The 17,677-nt window shown below is 40.5% G+C and overlaps 1 protein-coding gene across 1 annotated transcript in view; it reads left to right on the top strand.

Annotated features, from left to right (window-relative positions):
- Window positions 1–809: 809 nt before the first annotated feature.
- Window positions 810–17,677, top strand: part of znf236 (zinc finger protein 236) — a 122,813-nt gene continuing 105,945 nt past the window's right edge. The window contains exons 1-6 of the mRNA XM_084052943.1: window positions 810–968; window positions 1,788–1,966; window positions 3,125–3,255; window positions 7,085–7,257; window positions 14,539–14,661; window positions 17,673–17,677. The exon at window positions 17,673–17,677 is cut by the window's right edge and continues 175 nt beyond it. Coding sequence (XP_083909069.1) covers window positions 948–968; window positions 1,788–1,966; window positions 3,125–3,255; window positions 7,085–7,257; window positions 14,539–14,661; window positions 17,673–17,677 — 632 coding nt within the window. The 5' untranslated portion in view covers window positions 810–947. The remainder of the gene's footprint in view (window positions 969–1,787; window positions 1,967–3,124; window positions 3,256–7,084; window positions 7,258–14,538; window positions 14,662–17,672) is intronic.

A 17,677-nucleotide genomic window follows, 5' to 3' on the forward strand; every position in this document is an offset into this window, starting at 1 on the left:
TGTGCACACATTTTCACCGCGCTATGAGCTTGTATATCTGCTATTTTCTAATAGCCAAAGACATCTTAAAATGACACAGATGCGTTCCCGGTCTTAATGGATTAAATTAAAATATAATAAACAACGTCAGCACATGTCATCTTGACTTCCGTGTTAAAAGCGCAAAATCCGTGCTCCTCCGTTGATTGAATACTTTTATTAACAGTTTGCAAAGAGTACAGAGGTACAGTCATACAATAGTAGTGTATTATTAACACAAAAAGCCCATGGGTCCATTGTGGTCCTGTTGAAGGACCCACTCCAACACTCTGTGTGGCCTCACTGTTAATGTACAATCCGTCAAAATGCACCGTTTATCTTTGCTTTTGAAGCTGTAGTGCTGTACCTTTTTTCTTTTTAAAAAGCTCTCAGCTTAATGCAGCAGACTTGTGGAAAACAACTTTTGGTGTCAGGTTGACCTTCCCCAATCCTAAAATCACACAAAATAAAAAAATAAAAAGCCTTATACAAGAATAAAGTTTTGAATAAAGTGCTGCACACTCCAGCCCTATTTTATACATAGGCTATTTTCTTACATTTTAGTACTTTTACTTTTGGTACTTTTAAGTATATTTTGATGCCAATACTTAGGTACGTTTACTCAAGTAACATTTTGAACACAGGCCTTTTACTTGTTACAGAGTATTTTAATATTGCGGTATTGCTACTTTTACAAAAAATATCTGAGTACTTCTTCCACCACTGCACTTACCTTAATTGATATTTCTCAACGCTTTTTTCTCTACTGTCTCTCCCCTCCACAGCCTCACCGGTGTGACCACTGTCCACAGACGTTCAACAAGGAGTTCAACCTCACCCTCCACAAGTCCACACACACCACCTCTAACCCCACCTGCCCGGTGTGCCATAAGAAGTTCTCCCGCGTGGCCAGCCTTAAAGCACACATCATGCTGCACGAGAAGGAAGAAGTTGGTCAACTTGTTTTTTGGATCAATAATAATAATGATAATACATGTAGTATATGTTTCATATAAGAGTTGTAGTCACATTTAACCACTTGTTTCAACCTAGTTTACCTATTTTGGGCATGTCATTATATGCAACATGACAGTGACTAATTGATAGGAAAAAAACATTGTGTGAATTATCCCTTTAAATCAGTGTTTCCCAACCTTTAAAAAAAATATATGTATATGTATATGTATATGTATATGTATATGTATATGTATATGTATATGTATGTATACACACACATGGCCCGAACAATTACCATACTTTTAGGCCCGAAAACCCCCCAAAAAGATGGGCTTAAATGTCCTCAAAGTTCGAGAGATAATGGCCGAAACATCTTGAAAACGGCCACTTTTCCGTCGATTTTCGATTGAGTTTTGGCCATTGTCGCCCGTTTTTCTTTGATTACACGGGCTAGGAAGGTCGGACGGCGACAAACTAAATACCTGGGTAAAGTTAACTTTGAGCTGCATCCAATACATTCACTGCCATTTCCATCAGCCTTACCGTTAGGCCGCTAGGGGCAGTTGAAAGATTTCTTTGGGGGGGTAATAGTTTTTTTAAATTTAATTCTTTAAATGGAACACCAACGCATCTCAGACGGCACACTAAAGGGCCACAGAACGGCGGTTGGGAAACACTGCTTTAAGTGGTTAAAAACAATATTTCAGCCGTACGTCCAAAAAGCACTTCTATGAAATTCCAAGATCTCCCTGAAGTTACATTAGCATCACCTGGCTGGGTTCTGTATACTCTTCTTCTCTCCTCTTGTGTAGAATCTGATCTGTGTGGAGTGTGGGGATGAGTTCATCCTTCAGAGTCAGCTCTCTCTCCACCTGGAGGATCACCGCAAAGAGCTGTCGGGCGTCAAAGTGTACACCTGCAAGACCTGCGGCAAGGAGTTCAAGACCTCCGTCCACCTCAAGGACCACATGAAGAGCCACGTCAAGATGAGGTCGGAACACACAAAACACACAGAAAGATCTGTATAGATGGATAGATCTGTTTTTTTTGCTGAACCGGGATCAAATGCAGCTTTTCATTTTGCACAGCTTTTGTTCCCCCATTGAAGTGAAATGGGAAAGAATAAAACAGTCTAAACAGGATTGTGTTTAACCATTTAAATCCTACATACTTATAGTCCAGGCTCCCCAGAGCATTGGTTCTCAAAGTGGGGTTCCGGGGGGTCCTTGAGGGGGGTGGGGGGGGTGGGGGGTTCCAGGGGGTCCCTAGCAAAATGTGCTAATATAGCTTCACAATAATTGTAACCTTTTATACTTTGGCTATTCAAAAATAGCAGATCTACAAGCTCATAGCGCGGCACCGAGTGCCGCGCTATGAGATTGTAGATCTGCTATTTTTTAAAAACCTTTGCTTCTGGGGGGTCCCTAGAACAACATATTTGAGATGGGGGTCCGCGGCCAAATACATGTCATTTTGGGGATCCTTGGCATGAAAAGGTTTGAGAACCAGAGCCCCAGAGCATTGCCACGACGCTAGGGTTCAACCAAGTAATCTCACGTAGCTAGACTTTTAGAGATCTCCACCTGCTGATAAGACTGATGACCTTCTGATTCTGTGTGGCTAGAGGTGCTTTGTAACAGTTCGTAGATAAAAACAGAAAAAAGGGCAAGAGCAGAGTAAATAGCATGAACCCTGCAACAACAGCAGGGTAAATAGTCATGTAAATAGGGTGCAAAGAAAACAAGTTAGGCATACAAAGTATGGTAATTAGGTAGACAAGCAAACCACACTGTCTATTTAAATGAGATGCATAGCATGTGTGAACAAGTAAAGAACATACATTTGCATAGTATACAGTAACTATATAGCAAGAAATAATAGAAAAGAGTGCTAGGGGTGGGTGAGGTAGTGTCTGAAGAGGTGAGTTTTCAGACTTCGGCAAATTTGCAGTCCTGCAGTCAGTATTCAGAAGTGACAGCAAAATTATCTTCTGACAAAATCATAATCATCACTGACAAGACTCAAATGAAAAAAAAAAGAAGCTCTTCCAATTTAAAAACACTTTGGCTGATACTGTGTTGAGTGCATGAGTAGGAAATATGTCTTCTTTTGCATTATGCATTTTATATGTTCCCTTTTCTGCCCAAAGGTCACTCACCTCTAGCTCCAGAAACTACAAGAAAAACATTGATCGCAGTGGCTTCACCAACAGCTGTCCTCACTGTGGAAAGACGTTCAAAAAACCCAGTCAGCTTGTCAGACACGTACGAATACACACAGGTGAGCAGCAAGGGAGTATAATGACCATAATCTTGTGTTGTTTGAGCTGTTGATTAGACCCTTTTCACAGCAGACCTTTTGATGGGTAAACACAGCTGAAGGTAATCACATTAAATGGTATCATTGCTTACACTTATATTTACCCCAGTAAAAATGTCTATTGTAATAGAAATACAAATACAGCTGTGTTTGTCACAATTGGGATTGTTTGATGGATTTTATTTGATGAATTGAAACGCGATACACAGATATACATGAGTCCCTATTCTGCCAGGACATCACAATGAAGTCATGACTTATTTCTATTGCGGTCCTGTAGACTTGGCTGGAAGGCAGGCAGAAATAAGGTGTAGCATGTAAGCTATCCAGAGCACATTATAAAACAAACACATTATTTAAATTTCCACAGATTACATATGATCAAAACTAACTTAATATGCGTTTTACTCGGTCACCAATCTTTCAAATGTTTCTTAAAACCACCCGCGGTATTGAAGGGAAGCTTTCCCACCAAGCTATCTGTTAAGGTTATAAAATATGTTCTCAAAAGGGAAAGACCCATTCACATTCAGACCTATTTCAAGGTATTATCAATGCCCAAGAAGTCCTTTGGTAGGAATACATCGGCGGGGGAAAAGTCATTTTCCTTTCCTTTGTTGATTTTATATTGCCATTTATTTATTTATATCACATTTTGATTCGGTGACCCTGAAGCTCTGAGGGCAATTGCATCTTAGATCTGTTTTAGACAGTCCATCTTCATGGCCATTGTGCTGTGCTGTGTGAACGAAGAGCTGAGCGTCTTGCACACTGAGTATTTTTTGTATGCATTTTTTAAATCCATCATCCTTTATGCACAGAATCCTCGCACACTGGGTCTTATGCGTATTATTCGATTGATTCTACTGATCAAGGAGCTGCGGGATTATCTCGATCGTTTCAAGGGTTATTTCAGTGGCGAGTTCGACGCTTTGCTACCAATACTGGAGCTACACACACACTAACACACTAAGGGCAGGTACACACTGTAGGACTTTTAAAGTGGTCGGGGGTCGTCTGATCGTTAAGCATTACACACTGCAGGAGTTTATTTCTTGAAATCGGCTGTCATATATCGTTGTGGTTTTCACACTATAGATTGATCCCCGACCAGGGATTACACACTGTAGGATAGTTCACTAGGATGCTATCTCCAGAGTCAGACCCAATACATACATTTGTGATCATTCCAATTCATTTTAATCGACGTATCCCGTGATATCTCTCTCTCTCTCTCTCGCTCGCTCGCTCGCTCGCTCGCGCAGAAGTCAGTGACAGAGTTGCCATGTCCGCTTATTATAAGCGACTTTGGGATTGTTTTTCTGTAAAGTTGCTTGAAAGTGTAGTTGCTTTTTTGGCCTTGTTTCCTAATGTTGTTTGAACCAGTTGTTCTCAAACATTTTCATGGCAAGGACCCCCAAATTAATATTTGTCCGCAGAGGCGCAGACCTCCCCCTTCTGAAAATATGTTGTGCCATAGACCCTCATACAAGATCTGCGTGGATTTGGAAAATATTAGTTGCGGACAGCAAAATCGGACCAAATATCCTGCAGTGTGTCCCTGCCTTAACACACACACACACACACACACACACACACACACACACACACACACACACACACACACACACACACCCTCAGCTACATCGCTCAAGAACCTGGCCGGAATGTCATCAAGGCCAGTGGCTTTGTCCTCGCTTAGGTCTCTAATCAACGTAAGGGTTGCAGTGAGTGTCACAACCAAAAATGTAAAAGTAAACTTCCCCTTCTTAATCCTATTGGACTCGTAGAACTTTTCCCCCCCAAGAGGCTCCCTAAAGTCCCCTGCAATGCTACTGTATGGTTGTGAAAATACTCATTAAGACTATCTTCTGCATCTATGGCTTTATCAAACGTTAAAGACTCATTCAAATTCAGACCATTTTTAAAGTCTATATCAATGCGCACAGAAGTCGTTTTGATAGGAATAAATCCGAGGGGGAAAAAGTAATTTTCTCCCCTTTGTTGATTTTTATATTGCCACTGTATCACATGTATTCTGATATGGTGACCCAGAAGCTCCGAGGGGAATTGCGTCTTAAGATGATGGTTTAGATCTCCATCATCGTTGCCGCTATGCTGTGCTGTGTGAACGTAGAGTTATAGTAGTGGAAAAGGGTCTGTTTTAAAACATGATGCGCCTGAGCTGCCCCTGACCCGTCGACCCCACTGTTCAGATAACATGGCTGGTAGCTTCCATACTCCAGTTCATTCACATGTTAATTAGTCTGGCTGGGCTGGCTGGATGACTAATAATGGTGTATGGAGTTATATGCCCATGTGCTCTGAATCTCAAACAGCCATTAGGGGGAGATGAGGTGATGGGCCGCAAATACGGGGGCTATGTACGTACGCACTTCTTTGTGTATCTCTCTCCCATCTTTCTCTCCGTCTTCTGACTGTCTCACAGATAAACATGTGTACACTTCACTGTTGCTGCTAAGTGAAAACATGTTTTTCACTCTCTCTGAGTCACCCCGATGACCGCAGATTCTGTGTGTACTTTGCAGATATACATTATTACATTATAAAACATGCATTAACCACTTTCGCCCTATTTTATAGGCTATTTGAAAATAGCCGATCTACAAGCTCACAGCGCGTCGCATCCCGACGCCTTGTGAGCTTGTAGATCTGCTATTTTCAAACATTTTAGTACTTTTACTTGTGGTACTTTTAAGTACATTTTGATACCAATACTTTGTACTTTTGCTGAAGTAAATGTTGAATTCCGGACTTTTAGAGTACAGAGTACCTCTACATTGCAGTATTGATTGTTTTACTTAAGTAAGACATTTGAGTACTTTTTCCACCACTGGTGGCAGCACAGAGAACTCACAACTAATGTCAATTCATCTGTTTTTACACCTCTATGGCATATCGAAAAATGTCTGCACTGAAGTAACATTTTGGTGCTTTATTTTCAACCTTATCTCCAAATATGGGTCCTCACTAATGTTCACTGACTACAGGATGGTACTATGTCAGTCTACTCGCTCTGTCTCAGAGGCAGGCTGTGTCCATTTCAGTCTAATGGAATCTATTGGCTTTCTTTTGCCGGAAATGTTTATAAAGTTTGTCAATCAATTTAAAAAGAAAAAGAAGAAGAAAAAAGTAAGAGATTGTATTTAGCCAATGAATGGTCATCACCAGTGGTGGAAAGTAACATGTACTTAAGTACAATTTTGAGTTACTTTTTACTTTACTTGAGAATTTCCAATTTGCAATACTCTTCTACTCCACTACATCTCGGAGGCAAATATTGTACTTTTACTCCACTACAATTATTTGAAAACTTTAGTTACTAGTTACTTTGCAGATGTAAATTACTATATTATAAAACCTACAGTAACCACTTTAGCCCTATTTTATACATAGGCTATTTGAAAATAGCCGATCTACAAGCTCACAACGTGTCGCATCGCGACGCGTTGTGAGCTTGTAGATCTGCTATTTTCAAACATTAGTCCTTTAGCTTTTGGTGCTTTTAAGTATATTTTGATGCCAATACTTTTTGTACGTTTTACTCAAGTAAATTTTGAACACAGGCCTTTTACTTGTAACAGAGTACTGCTACATTGCGGTATTGATACTTTTACTTAAGTAAAAAATGTCAGTAGCATACCTTTTCCACCTCCGGTCATCACGCGTGTGCGTGTGCGTGTGCGTGTGCGTGTGCGTGTGCGTGTGCGTGTGCGTGTGCGTGTGCGTGTGCGTGCGTTTGTGCTTACATCTCTGCTCTCCCTTTTAGGCGAGCGGCCCTACAAGTGCAGCCACTGCGGTAAGGCCTTCAACCAGAAGGTGGTGCTGCAGACACACATGGTGAGACACACGGGAGAGAAGCCTCACCTCTGTATGTTCTGCCCCGCCTCCTTCTCCCAGAAGGGCAACCTGCACTCCCACGTCCAGAGAGTCCACTCTCAGGTAAATAACACACAACATGTACCATGGTGGTCACCCATTATAACCTCCCTCGTCTACTATCTATGCATCTGTGTGGCATTTTAAGATTTCCCTCAAAAAAAAAAAAAAAGCAGTGAAAATATGTGCAAATCTTTGAATATGTGTATGTATACGTTTTTAACTCAAATCTGTGCTTCTGGGGGTCCCTGGAACTAAATATTTTCAGATGGGGGTCTGCGGCCAAATACATATCATTTTGGGGGTCCTTGACATGACAAAGTTTCAGAACCACTGATTATAGCAACATACTTTTACGTTTTTTCAAAAAAGAACTGTTAGGATTTAGAAGACATTTGTAGAACCCCCCAGAAGCACAGATTTGAGTTACAAATGTTCCCTTTAAAAAATATATATATATTAAAATATTTGCACACATTTTCACAGCTTTTCAAAAATAGCAGATCTACAAGCTCATAGCGCGGCACTCGGTGCCGCGCTATGAGCTTGTAGATCTGCTATTTTTGAATAGCCAAAGAAATCAAAAAATGACACAGATGCGTTCCCGGTCTTAATGGGTTAATTAAATATGTCAATACTTTTACAGCTCAAATGCGTATGTCAGTCCATATCTTTTAAATAATGTACCGTATACTCTCTCTGAACTGACTATTATCGCGTATCGCGTGAACTTAACACTTAAAAAAACTGGCGACAGCTTGTCACCTTCTCATTCTCCCTCTAGATTCCAGAGGAATTCATTCTCGTCTCGTCTTGATGAAATAAAACATTGTCATTGCGAGTCGGAGTTGGTTTTGACAAGGTTTTTTAATGTGCCACATATCTATGTGAAAAGATTGTCTCTGGAGTTCTATTTCAAAATGTAATTATACTATTTGAGGGATGGGTGCGTGGGCAAGTTAACTTTTCTCCGTTTGGTTATTGACTATCAAATTTCATTTTCCTCATGAGGTGTTTACACAGCACAGTCATGTAGCAAACCCTCTCAGTGTTGGTCTTATTCCCTTCTTATCTATTAGTACAGAGTAAAATCCTTAGTTTTAATTTATCAATTTATAACATCTAGACTCTAGAGAGCACAAATGTATCCACATGAACCCACCCATCCCATACCGGTCTGTTTGTACGCTTTAGGAGTTAACCCATTATAACCTTCTACAAAATGTCTTCTAAAATCCTAACAGTTTTCTGAAAAATGTATGTTGCACCAACTTATCAGTGGTGCTGCTCAAACCTTTTCATGTCAAGGACCCCCAAAATGATATGTATTTGGCCACGGACCCCCATCTCAAAATGTTTTGTTCCAGGGACCCCCAGAAGCAAAGATTTGAGATAAAAATGCTTAAAAATATATATCGATTCAAAGATTCGCGCAAATTTATATGATTTTTCAAAAAATAGCAGATCTACAAGCTCGCCAGCTTGGGATCCAGCCTGCTTCGCTACGTTCGGCGGACTTTTTTTTCTCTCTTCGCTTCTCAGTCTGGAAAGCCTCCTATTGACTCGTTTTGCAGAACTACACTGGAACTACATATGTTACGTTAGGCAACGTCGTTGCTGATTGGATGTTGTTCAAACGAATGACGAATCACAACGATCACACCGTTTTTTTTTGTCCCGCCCCGCACCACAGACCAATCAGAAGCCACGGCACGACTCCAGCCGTATGCCATGTCCCGCCTCCCTTGGAGATAAGAGGCTTTCCAGACTGATAAGCGAAGAGAGACAAAAAAGTCCGCCGAACGTAGCGAAGCAGGCTGGATACCAGGCTACAAGCTCGCAGTGCGGCACGAAATGACGCGCTGTGAGCTTGTATATCTGCTATTTTTGAATAGCCAAAGTATAAGTATAAGTATAAGATAATGCTGGTTAAAATGAATGATACGGATGCCTTCCCGGTCTTAAAGGGTTAAATTAATTCAGGATTTTACAGTGGTAAAAGTAGGAGTGCTGTTCCAAAGCCAATGGACAATTTTCTGTTTGGTTTGCTTCCCAATGTAGTGGAAACCAAAAGTCTGTTCTCACTCTCAACCATCTGGTCTTACTCCTTCAGTTATCCCTCTGTGCCAGTGTTGGGCTTGCATATGACCAGTCAGCAATTAAATATTCTGCGATTCAGTGAACTATTGAGGGGTACATCGTATCAGAAGCAAGGACTTTTTGGAATTAATGTTTTATATTATCCCTCAAAATGTCCATGAGGAGCAGAGAAATTGGCTTTTGGTATAAACCTTGTATTTATTGCGTGACAGATTTTCATTAAATTGTTTTTGCCAGAGTTGACACTTATCTGGACTTAAGGCAGCACCAAACCTAATTGTAAATCAGCCTCACCTTGAGATAAATATGGTAGGATTCAGGGTTCCGGTTACAGACGAGACGTGTGTCCACTACTTCTATCCCACTCCTTGAATCGCTATTAAATGTGACTGTGTTTATCACGCTGAGGTATTATAGCCAAGCACTTGAACTAGTCTCTCCGTCAATTTACTCTCGCTTATGTCCTTTCTGCACTGATCATTTTTGTTTATTCCACCGTCAACGTTTGGGGATATTATTATTCCATTTCTTTTCTATCATCATTTCTCTGTCTCTTATTTGTCATTCACTGATACCGAACCCGTTCTCTCACGCTCTATTAGCATCCCTCCTATTTACAGGTTCAGTAGAGCGTGACCAGGGAAAAGGGAACGATGCAGCTTTGCCCCCTTGTTTTGCTCTGTTCCTTTTGTAGCGGCTATACACAGCCACCTATTCTAATGCGTCCACTTATTCATCCTAGTCTAGTTCAGGTTTTGGGCTTGTTTCGTTGTCGTAAACAACCACTGGGGTTATTTTTTGAGGTCGGTTCCTTTTCAGAGTTGGCATAGAAAAGTTAAAAGGAGAACATGCATTAATCCGTTCAATCCGGGAACGCATCTGTGTCATTTTTAGATTTCTTTGGGCTACTAAAAAATGGCAGATATCAAAGCGCGGCACCGAGTGCCGCGCTATGAGCTTGTAGATCTGCTATTTTTGAAAAATCTTGAAAATTTGTGCAAAATGTCTTTGAATAAATATATTTTTAAAAGCGAACATTTGTAACTCAAATCTTTGCTTCTGGGGGGTCCCTGGACCAAAATATTTAGCAAATGTTCTCTTTCATGTTCTCTTTCAAAAAAATTGCATATCTACAAGCGCGGCACTCGGTATGAGCTTCATGCGTTCCTGGTGAGCAGATGCGTTCCCGGTCTGAATGGGTTAAAAACCTCCCTGTGGGTGCTGAAGTGGGTGCGTTGGTGGATCGCAACATGTCCATTTTGTAGAATGTATTCACTGAAGCCTGGTAATGGTGGAGTTGGGTGGGAGTAGCTCTTTGGCTGTGGGCAGTGGGTAACAGCATCGGGGCCGTGGTCTCGTGTGTGTGTGGACAGCATTCTGGAGAGGGATTACAGCACCTCACGAAGCAAAGGGGTGTCTTCAGTAATGTGTGTTCAGTAATGTGTGTTCAGTAATGTGTGTTCAGTAATGTGTGTTCAGTAATGTGTCGACACATTGTTCCATCGGCTGTTGTGTTTGACCATTCTGGGAAAAACAGTCTTTCAGCATAAAAGCATACAATCTGTTCTCTTTATAATAGGGGTGTGCCGATATATCGTCCCGCGATATATCGCGATACGTTTTCGCAACGATATGTATCGTTTTGGAAAAAAAACAAAAATAATCAGGCATGCAAACAGCCCCGAGGTGAAAAGGGTGACAACATGTTGTTTTTCTTCGGGTCAGGTGTCACACTATTGCCCTATTTGGATTCAAAACGGCTGAAAAGCTACAAGTTTGCATGTCTGAATAATGCAAAAACAGAATTATTTGTTTGCATTTCCTTTTTTTCTCCCCTATTTATTTTCATAATAAAAAAAGTGCGTATCGTATCGTATCGAAATCGTATCGAAGTTGTGAGCCAAATATCGTATCGTATCGTTTCGTGAAATTAGTGTATCTGCACACCCCTACTTTATAATAATAATAATAATATCTCAAATTTATATACCGCTTTTCTGAGTACCCAAAGATGCTTTACATGGGGGCCATGAGTAAACGACAAATAAAAGCAACTTTATTTGTGGGAAAAAAAACACTAAGACTAAGGAAAAAAAAATCAATGAAAACAGTGTAAAGAAGAAAAAGTGTGTGTGTGTGTGTGTGGGGAGGGGGGGGGGGTTAGCTGGGGATAGCGATATTGAAGAGGGGGGTTTTGAAGGATTTGAGGGTGGGGGTATCTCTGAGAGTAAACCCTTTACACCTCCATTTGTTAGTAGAAAATCAATGTAAGCATATCCAAATCTGATATAAATCCATTTTCTTTCAGAATATGGATGCTTTACGTGAATTGAATTTGTACCACATAAATGGTACGCCAATGCTTATGAAATAAGCCATCTGCTGACTGGCTTTGCTGTGGTACGCCTCGAACCCTCCAGAAGATGCACGTGGGCACACATGCTTTATTTTGTGCGACTGTTCTCACTAGCAGCTTTTGCAGAGCGCATTTGTCTCCGGCGGAAAGCAGCCGATGTGAAAAGTTGTCATCAACAGCATTCACATAACTGATTACTTGTCTATATTGTCTCAATGCCTGTATCAACAGATTATGTCATATTAGACAAGTGGAAGAAACATTTGACCAATCATTTCCCATTCTATCATGGTTGGTAGGACTATTCATTTCTGTAGCTTTTTGGCACGGAAAGCTCCGCCTCCGAACGTTCGGTGATGTGTTTTGATGTGTTCACCCTGGACGCGTCTTGGTCCATGTACAGTGCTTAATAACATACGTGCAGAAGTAGCGTATCCTGATAAAACTGTTTTTATGCAGATCAGAAACAATCTGGCTTTCATGGGTAGGTAGCGGGACATAAATCTGATCTTTAAATCAGTGCACACCTAAATGAATCATCAGTCAGATTAATCTAGTAGGTTGATGAAAGAACGTGACTAGACTCATGCAGGCTAACAGCAGCTGACAAGGCAGGCTTACAGAACAGAGTGGGTGATATGATTCTGATATTGTGCTGTGTGCATATACAATGAATGTATTTCTTTAGAATGTTCTTGCGGACAAGTGGAAACATTTTCTCCACGTGCGTGAGCAAAGTGTCCGTGTGGCGTGTGCGTCCAGTTACAAACAACTGCCTTCATTAACCCATTAAAATCTGTGTCATGTTATGCTTTGGCTATTAAAAAATAGCAGATATACAAGCTTTGTGCCGCGCTATGAGCTTGTAGATCTGCTATTTTTGAAAAACCCGTGACAATTTGTGCAAATCTTTGAATATAATATATTTAAATATATTTTTAAAGCAATCATTTTAACTCAAATCTTTACCCCAAGCTTCTGGGGGTATGTGGAACAAAATATTTTGAGATGAGGGGGCGGGTGGCTAAATACATATCAAGTTTGAGGGTCCTTGACATGAAAAAGTTTGAGAGCCACTGATAAAGCAACATACATTTTTCAGAAAACATTTTTACAATCGGCCTCAGGTCTTAATGGGTTAACATAGGAGTGGAAGTAAAGCTGCGTCCGTGCGCTTAGGCTTGCTGGGTTCAGTGCATTCGTCTGTCTGAAGGAGAGTTATTATGCATAATGGAAAATGCAATTAAAATGTTACAGTACATACTCTTTCATAACGCGGCCAGATCCAGCTATTCCTCCAATTTCACCCCTCTGCTCAAAAATAACGTTGGTGTTTTTCCACAATGTATTCTATTCATGGTGAGCGAAAATGGTTTGAAATGAACAAGACAGGAGTGTGGCTGATGCGGTACTCTATATGCCAACTATCAGCGATATGTCCTGTTGATTGAATCAGTTTTGAAAAGCCAAACAGCGACGCACAGCTATTTCAATAATGTATCTAATTTTCACATGTATTCTTCCAGCCCCTCTCTTCTAGAGTGCCAGGTCTTATGAGTGACTGATTTTATGAATACAATTATGGTCAAATGGTATTTTAAATAGCAAACACCGTCCTGAAAATGTTCACAGCAGTGTGTGCTTTTGGAAAGTTGAGCCCTGTAGCAGACTGTACCGTCTGCATATAAATGCGAGAAGGTATGACAGCGTGTCACCTTCTCGGTCGCCCTCTTAGATTCGAGAGGAATTCGTTCTCGTCTTGATGAAATCGAGCGGTGCGAGTTGGGAGTTAGCGTTCACAATTATTTCATTTTGCCACATATCTGTGTAAAGGTTATTCCATCGAGAGTTCTGCTGCAAAGTTAATTATACTTTTTGAGGGACGGGTGGGCAAGCTAAAAATGTGAGCTGAATAAAGGAGAAAGCTCAACTTATACTGCATTAGACAACGGTGTGGCTTGCCAACAAGAACAAGAATCTTCAAGCATCGCCACATGTTCTTAGCTTGGAAGATTCTTTTCAACAAGCGACGCTGTCATTCCACATACTACACATTAAAGGTTTCATGACATTCAGTTCATGACATTAAAAGTATTTATCTCCCCCCCCCAATCAGCAATCAGCAATGCTATTGTCGCTGTACTGTCAGTCCAAGTTCGTGGTTTAAATATTCATAAAAACCCACAGACCACTCTCACTCACAGAATCTTTCAAAAGTATGAGGTAATAGGTGTTCTACAAGCACACAAGATTGCCTATTTTCTCTAGCACTCCTGTACGACAAAGTAGGGAATTAATTTTTTGGAACAAAATAACAAAACGTTGAAATATGGAGATACAAGATGCATGCCTGACAGCAACAATATGTTGGTGGTAATCAGTGTTGATGTTTGACAGCAAATCTTTATTTAGTTTTAGTCAGTCTTTTGAATAAAATTCAATTTAGTTTTTGTCATATTTTAATCATCTGAAATATTTTTAGGTTTTGTCTGATTTTAGTCAACTAAATCTACAGTTGATTTAGTCGACTAAAATGTATTTTGGCGGTGCCTTGATGGCGTCACTGATCTACAAGCTCACGACGCGTGTGAGCTTGTAGATCTGCTATTTTCAGAGTGCAACACCCGAGCGCAACCAAACATAAAATGACTTGTCTTTTAGTTATACTGGATCTCTTCTCCACTAGTACCTCCCTAACATTTTAGTCTAGTTTGATTTTTTTTTTGACAAAATTGTCAATATCATTTAGTCTTAGTCTTAGTCATCGTAGCTTAGTTTTTATTTTGTTTTCGTCAGCGAAAAAAGGTAGTCGACGCACATTTTTCGTCATGGTTTTAGTCGACGAAATCAACACCGGTGGCAATCTTTATGTGATGTGCACTTTGCAGGGTAAAGGAGAGCCGCTGTTCCCCTGCATGGACTGCAGCTGTGTGTTCAAGAAGCTGGGCAGCCTCAACGCCCACATCAGCAAGATGCACATCTCCATCATCGAGGAACCCTCCGGCACGTCGGTGAGAGCACAGTTAGCCTCCATCTCCCGGCTTTTATTTTTTTAGTTTTGCTAAAAAATTAAAGCCTGGACCAACCAGTTCATGTTCCGGGCATAGGAAGCGTTTCATTTCCCCAACCAGCCAACCAGAGTGCAGTGGGCGTCGCTCCAAATGTTGTGACGTCAGGGCTCTCAATGCTACACATTGGGGAGGAGGAGGGGCTCGAGGCGGGTGGGGCTGACGTACAGATCAGTGAACCAATAGGATCCGGCGAAAATTTTCTCCGGAGATTTTGAACCCGCCCGTCTAGACATGATATCAGACACGCTAGGGCAGTCTAGAGCACAGTAAACGCTGCCGTCCCACAAGCACAAATGGGCAGTGGTGTAAAGTAACTAAGTACATTTACTCAAGTCCTATACCTAAGGTATAAGGATAAGGATAAGGATAATTCCTTTTAACAGGTCGTTCATGAAAGTCCTTGTGGTCTTGTTTCCAATGAGAACCTGTGAGCAATTTGGGGTTAAGAGTCTTGCTCAGGGACAAATTTCATTTCATCGACACATATGCTGTGATGGCCTGGAATCGAACCTGGGGCAACCAGGGCCTCTGGCTCCCTAGGCGGGCTCACTAACCACTCAGCTATGGCCGCCCCATAGTATTTTTACTTTACTGGAGTATTTCCAATTTTCAATACTTTTACTTCTACTCCACTACATCTCAGAGACAAATATTGTACTTTTACTCCACTACAGTTATTTGAAAACTTTAGTTACTAGTTACACATATACATTTTTATATTATAAAACACACATTCACCACTTCAGCCCTATTTTATACATAGGCTATTTGAAAATAGCAGATCTACAAGCTCACAAGCTAAGCTAAGCGTAAGGTAAAAAGTGCAATATTTCAGCTACCTACTTTCTTAAACAGATGAGACAAATGGGAAAATCAAATGAGCAAGAGCTTAAACAAATAAGTGAATCAAATAAACAAGATCCAATAAAACAAGAGCTCATACAAATAATTGACAACAAGTAGGCAAGGCTAAGAGGAAGGGTCAGGGTAGTTTTTCCTGAAGAGGTGGGTTTTCGGCCTGCGGCGAAAGATGGGCAGTGAGTTCATTCCACCACTGTTGGGCCAGAACAGAGAAAAGTACACTCGTGAAGTACACGAACAAACACTGCTCAAAAACACAACGAGACCATAAATAAGAGCAGGTGTTGTAGGTTAGCCATAGCTGATTGGGTAGAGAGGTCGCCTGGGAAACAGAAGGTCACAGGTTAGATTTCCGGCTCCGGCAATGTGTTGATGTGTCCCAGAGTAAGGCACTTAACTGCTCCCTCCTCCCAATTACATGGATAAAGCAGAAAATTGAATTTCCCCTGCAGGATAAAACAGGCCTAATTATTATTGTTAGGTGTGCAGAGTTGCAGAAAAAAGGCACTAAAAGAAAACTATGACACACTATTTGCCCTTTTAAAGGTGGCTATTGCTGTGGAAATGAAAAGCTTTTGGTGAGTTCTCTTTTTGGCCAGAGGTACTCTGAAGTGGTGGCCTAATGGTAGTAATTCAAAGGTTCCCATGGTTAAGGGGGTTTGAAGGGTCATTAGTGGTGGAGTCTTAAAAAAAAAAAGAAAAGTCCAGTACTGTACCTACATGGAGTAAACCTTAGTCCAGCAATCCTTGCAAATTGAGACATACACAGACTTTCATCAATGCGATACAATCTTCAGTTTTTAGGATAAATATAGTATGAGTTATGACTGTATTTGGTATTATATTAATGAAATGGTAATTACCAAAGAAATCATTTTGCCGTTTTCTTTTTTAACCAATATGTTTATTACAGTATGTTTGAACCCATTAAGACATTAATACTTTTGCTATTCAAAAATAGCAGATCTACAAACTCATAGCGCGGCACAAGTGCCACGCTATGAGCTTGTAGATCTGCTATTTTTGAAAAATCCTGAAGATTTGTTCAAATCTTTGAATATATATATATTATTTCAAAGCGAACATTTTTTAACTCAAATCTTTGCTTCTGGGGTGCCTGGAACAACACATTATGAGACGGGGGTCGGCGGTCAAATACAGTACATATCATTTTAGGGGTCCTTGACATGGAAAAGTTTGAGAACCACTGATATAGAAACATACGTTTTTCAGAATACTGTTGGGATTTAGAAGACATTTTATAGAATCGGCTTCAGGTCTTAATGGGTTAATGAAATGGTAATTTTCCTTTTTTCCTTTTTAACCAATATGTTTATTACAGTATACGTTTTAATAACTGAAGAAAAAAAGTCACCAGAACACAGTAGAGAACAACACAACCACAATTGCTCAGTCAACTCAAAACGTACCACTTTTCCACCTACTCGACAGTCGACACCCATTAGCCACCCACAACATCATTATGATTCATGGTATGTTCTCCCCGCTGACTTTGATGGCATAATGTGGGCTAGAACAATCTGCAATTCAGACATCAATCAAACTCAAAATCAGATAATAGTCTATATAGAGGAATCATTTTTATATAATCTCACAAGAGCTCCTTTAACCCATTGAGACCTGGAACTGTCTCATTTTTAGATTTGAGCTAAAAAGCATTATTTTACACTTAGGCTATTCAAAAATAGCAGATATACAAGCTCATAGCGCGGCACCGAGTGCCGCGCTATGAGCTTGTAGATCTGCTATTTTAGAAAAATTGTGAAAATGTGTGCAAATCTTTGAATATATATATTTTTAAAGCGAACATTTTTAACTCAAATCTTTGCTTCTGGGGGTCCCTGGAACAAAATATTTTGATGGGGGTCCGCGGCCAAATACATATAATTTTGGGGGTCCTTGACATGAAAAAAATTGAGCACCACTGATATAGAAACAAACGTTTTTCAAAAAACTGAGATTTAGAATCGGCTTCAGGTCTCAATGGGTTAAAAAAAAGCAGTCACCTCCTCCTTTTGACATGGCGGCCCTCATTCTCGTCATCTTTGCCTCTTTATTCTCTCCCCCAGGAGGC

This window comes from Gymnoscopelus microlampas (assembly GCF_963454915.1).
Source record: "Gymnoscopelus microlampas genome assembly, chromosome: 3".
Taxonomy (NCBI): Eukaryota; Metazoa; Chordata; class Actinopteri; order Myctophiformes; family Myctophidae; genus Gymnoscopelus; species Gymnoscopelus microlampas.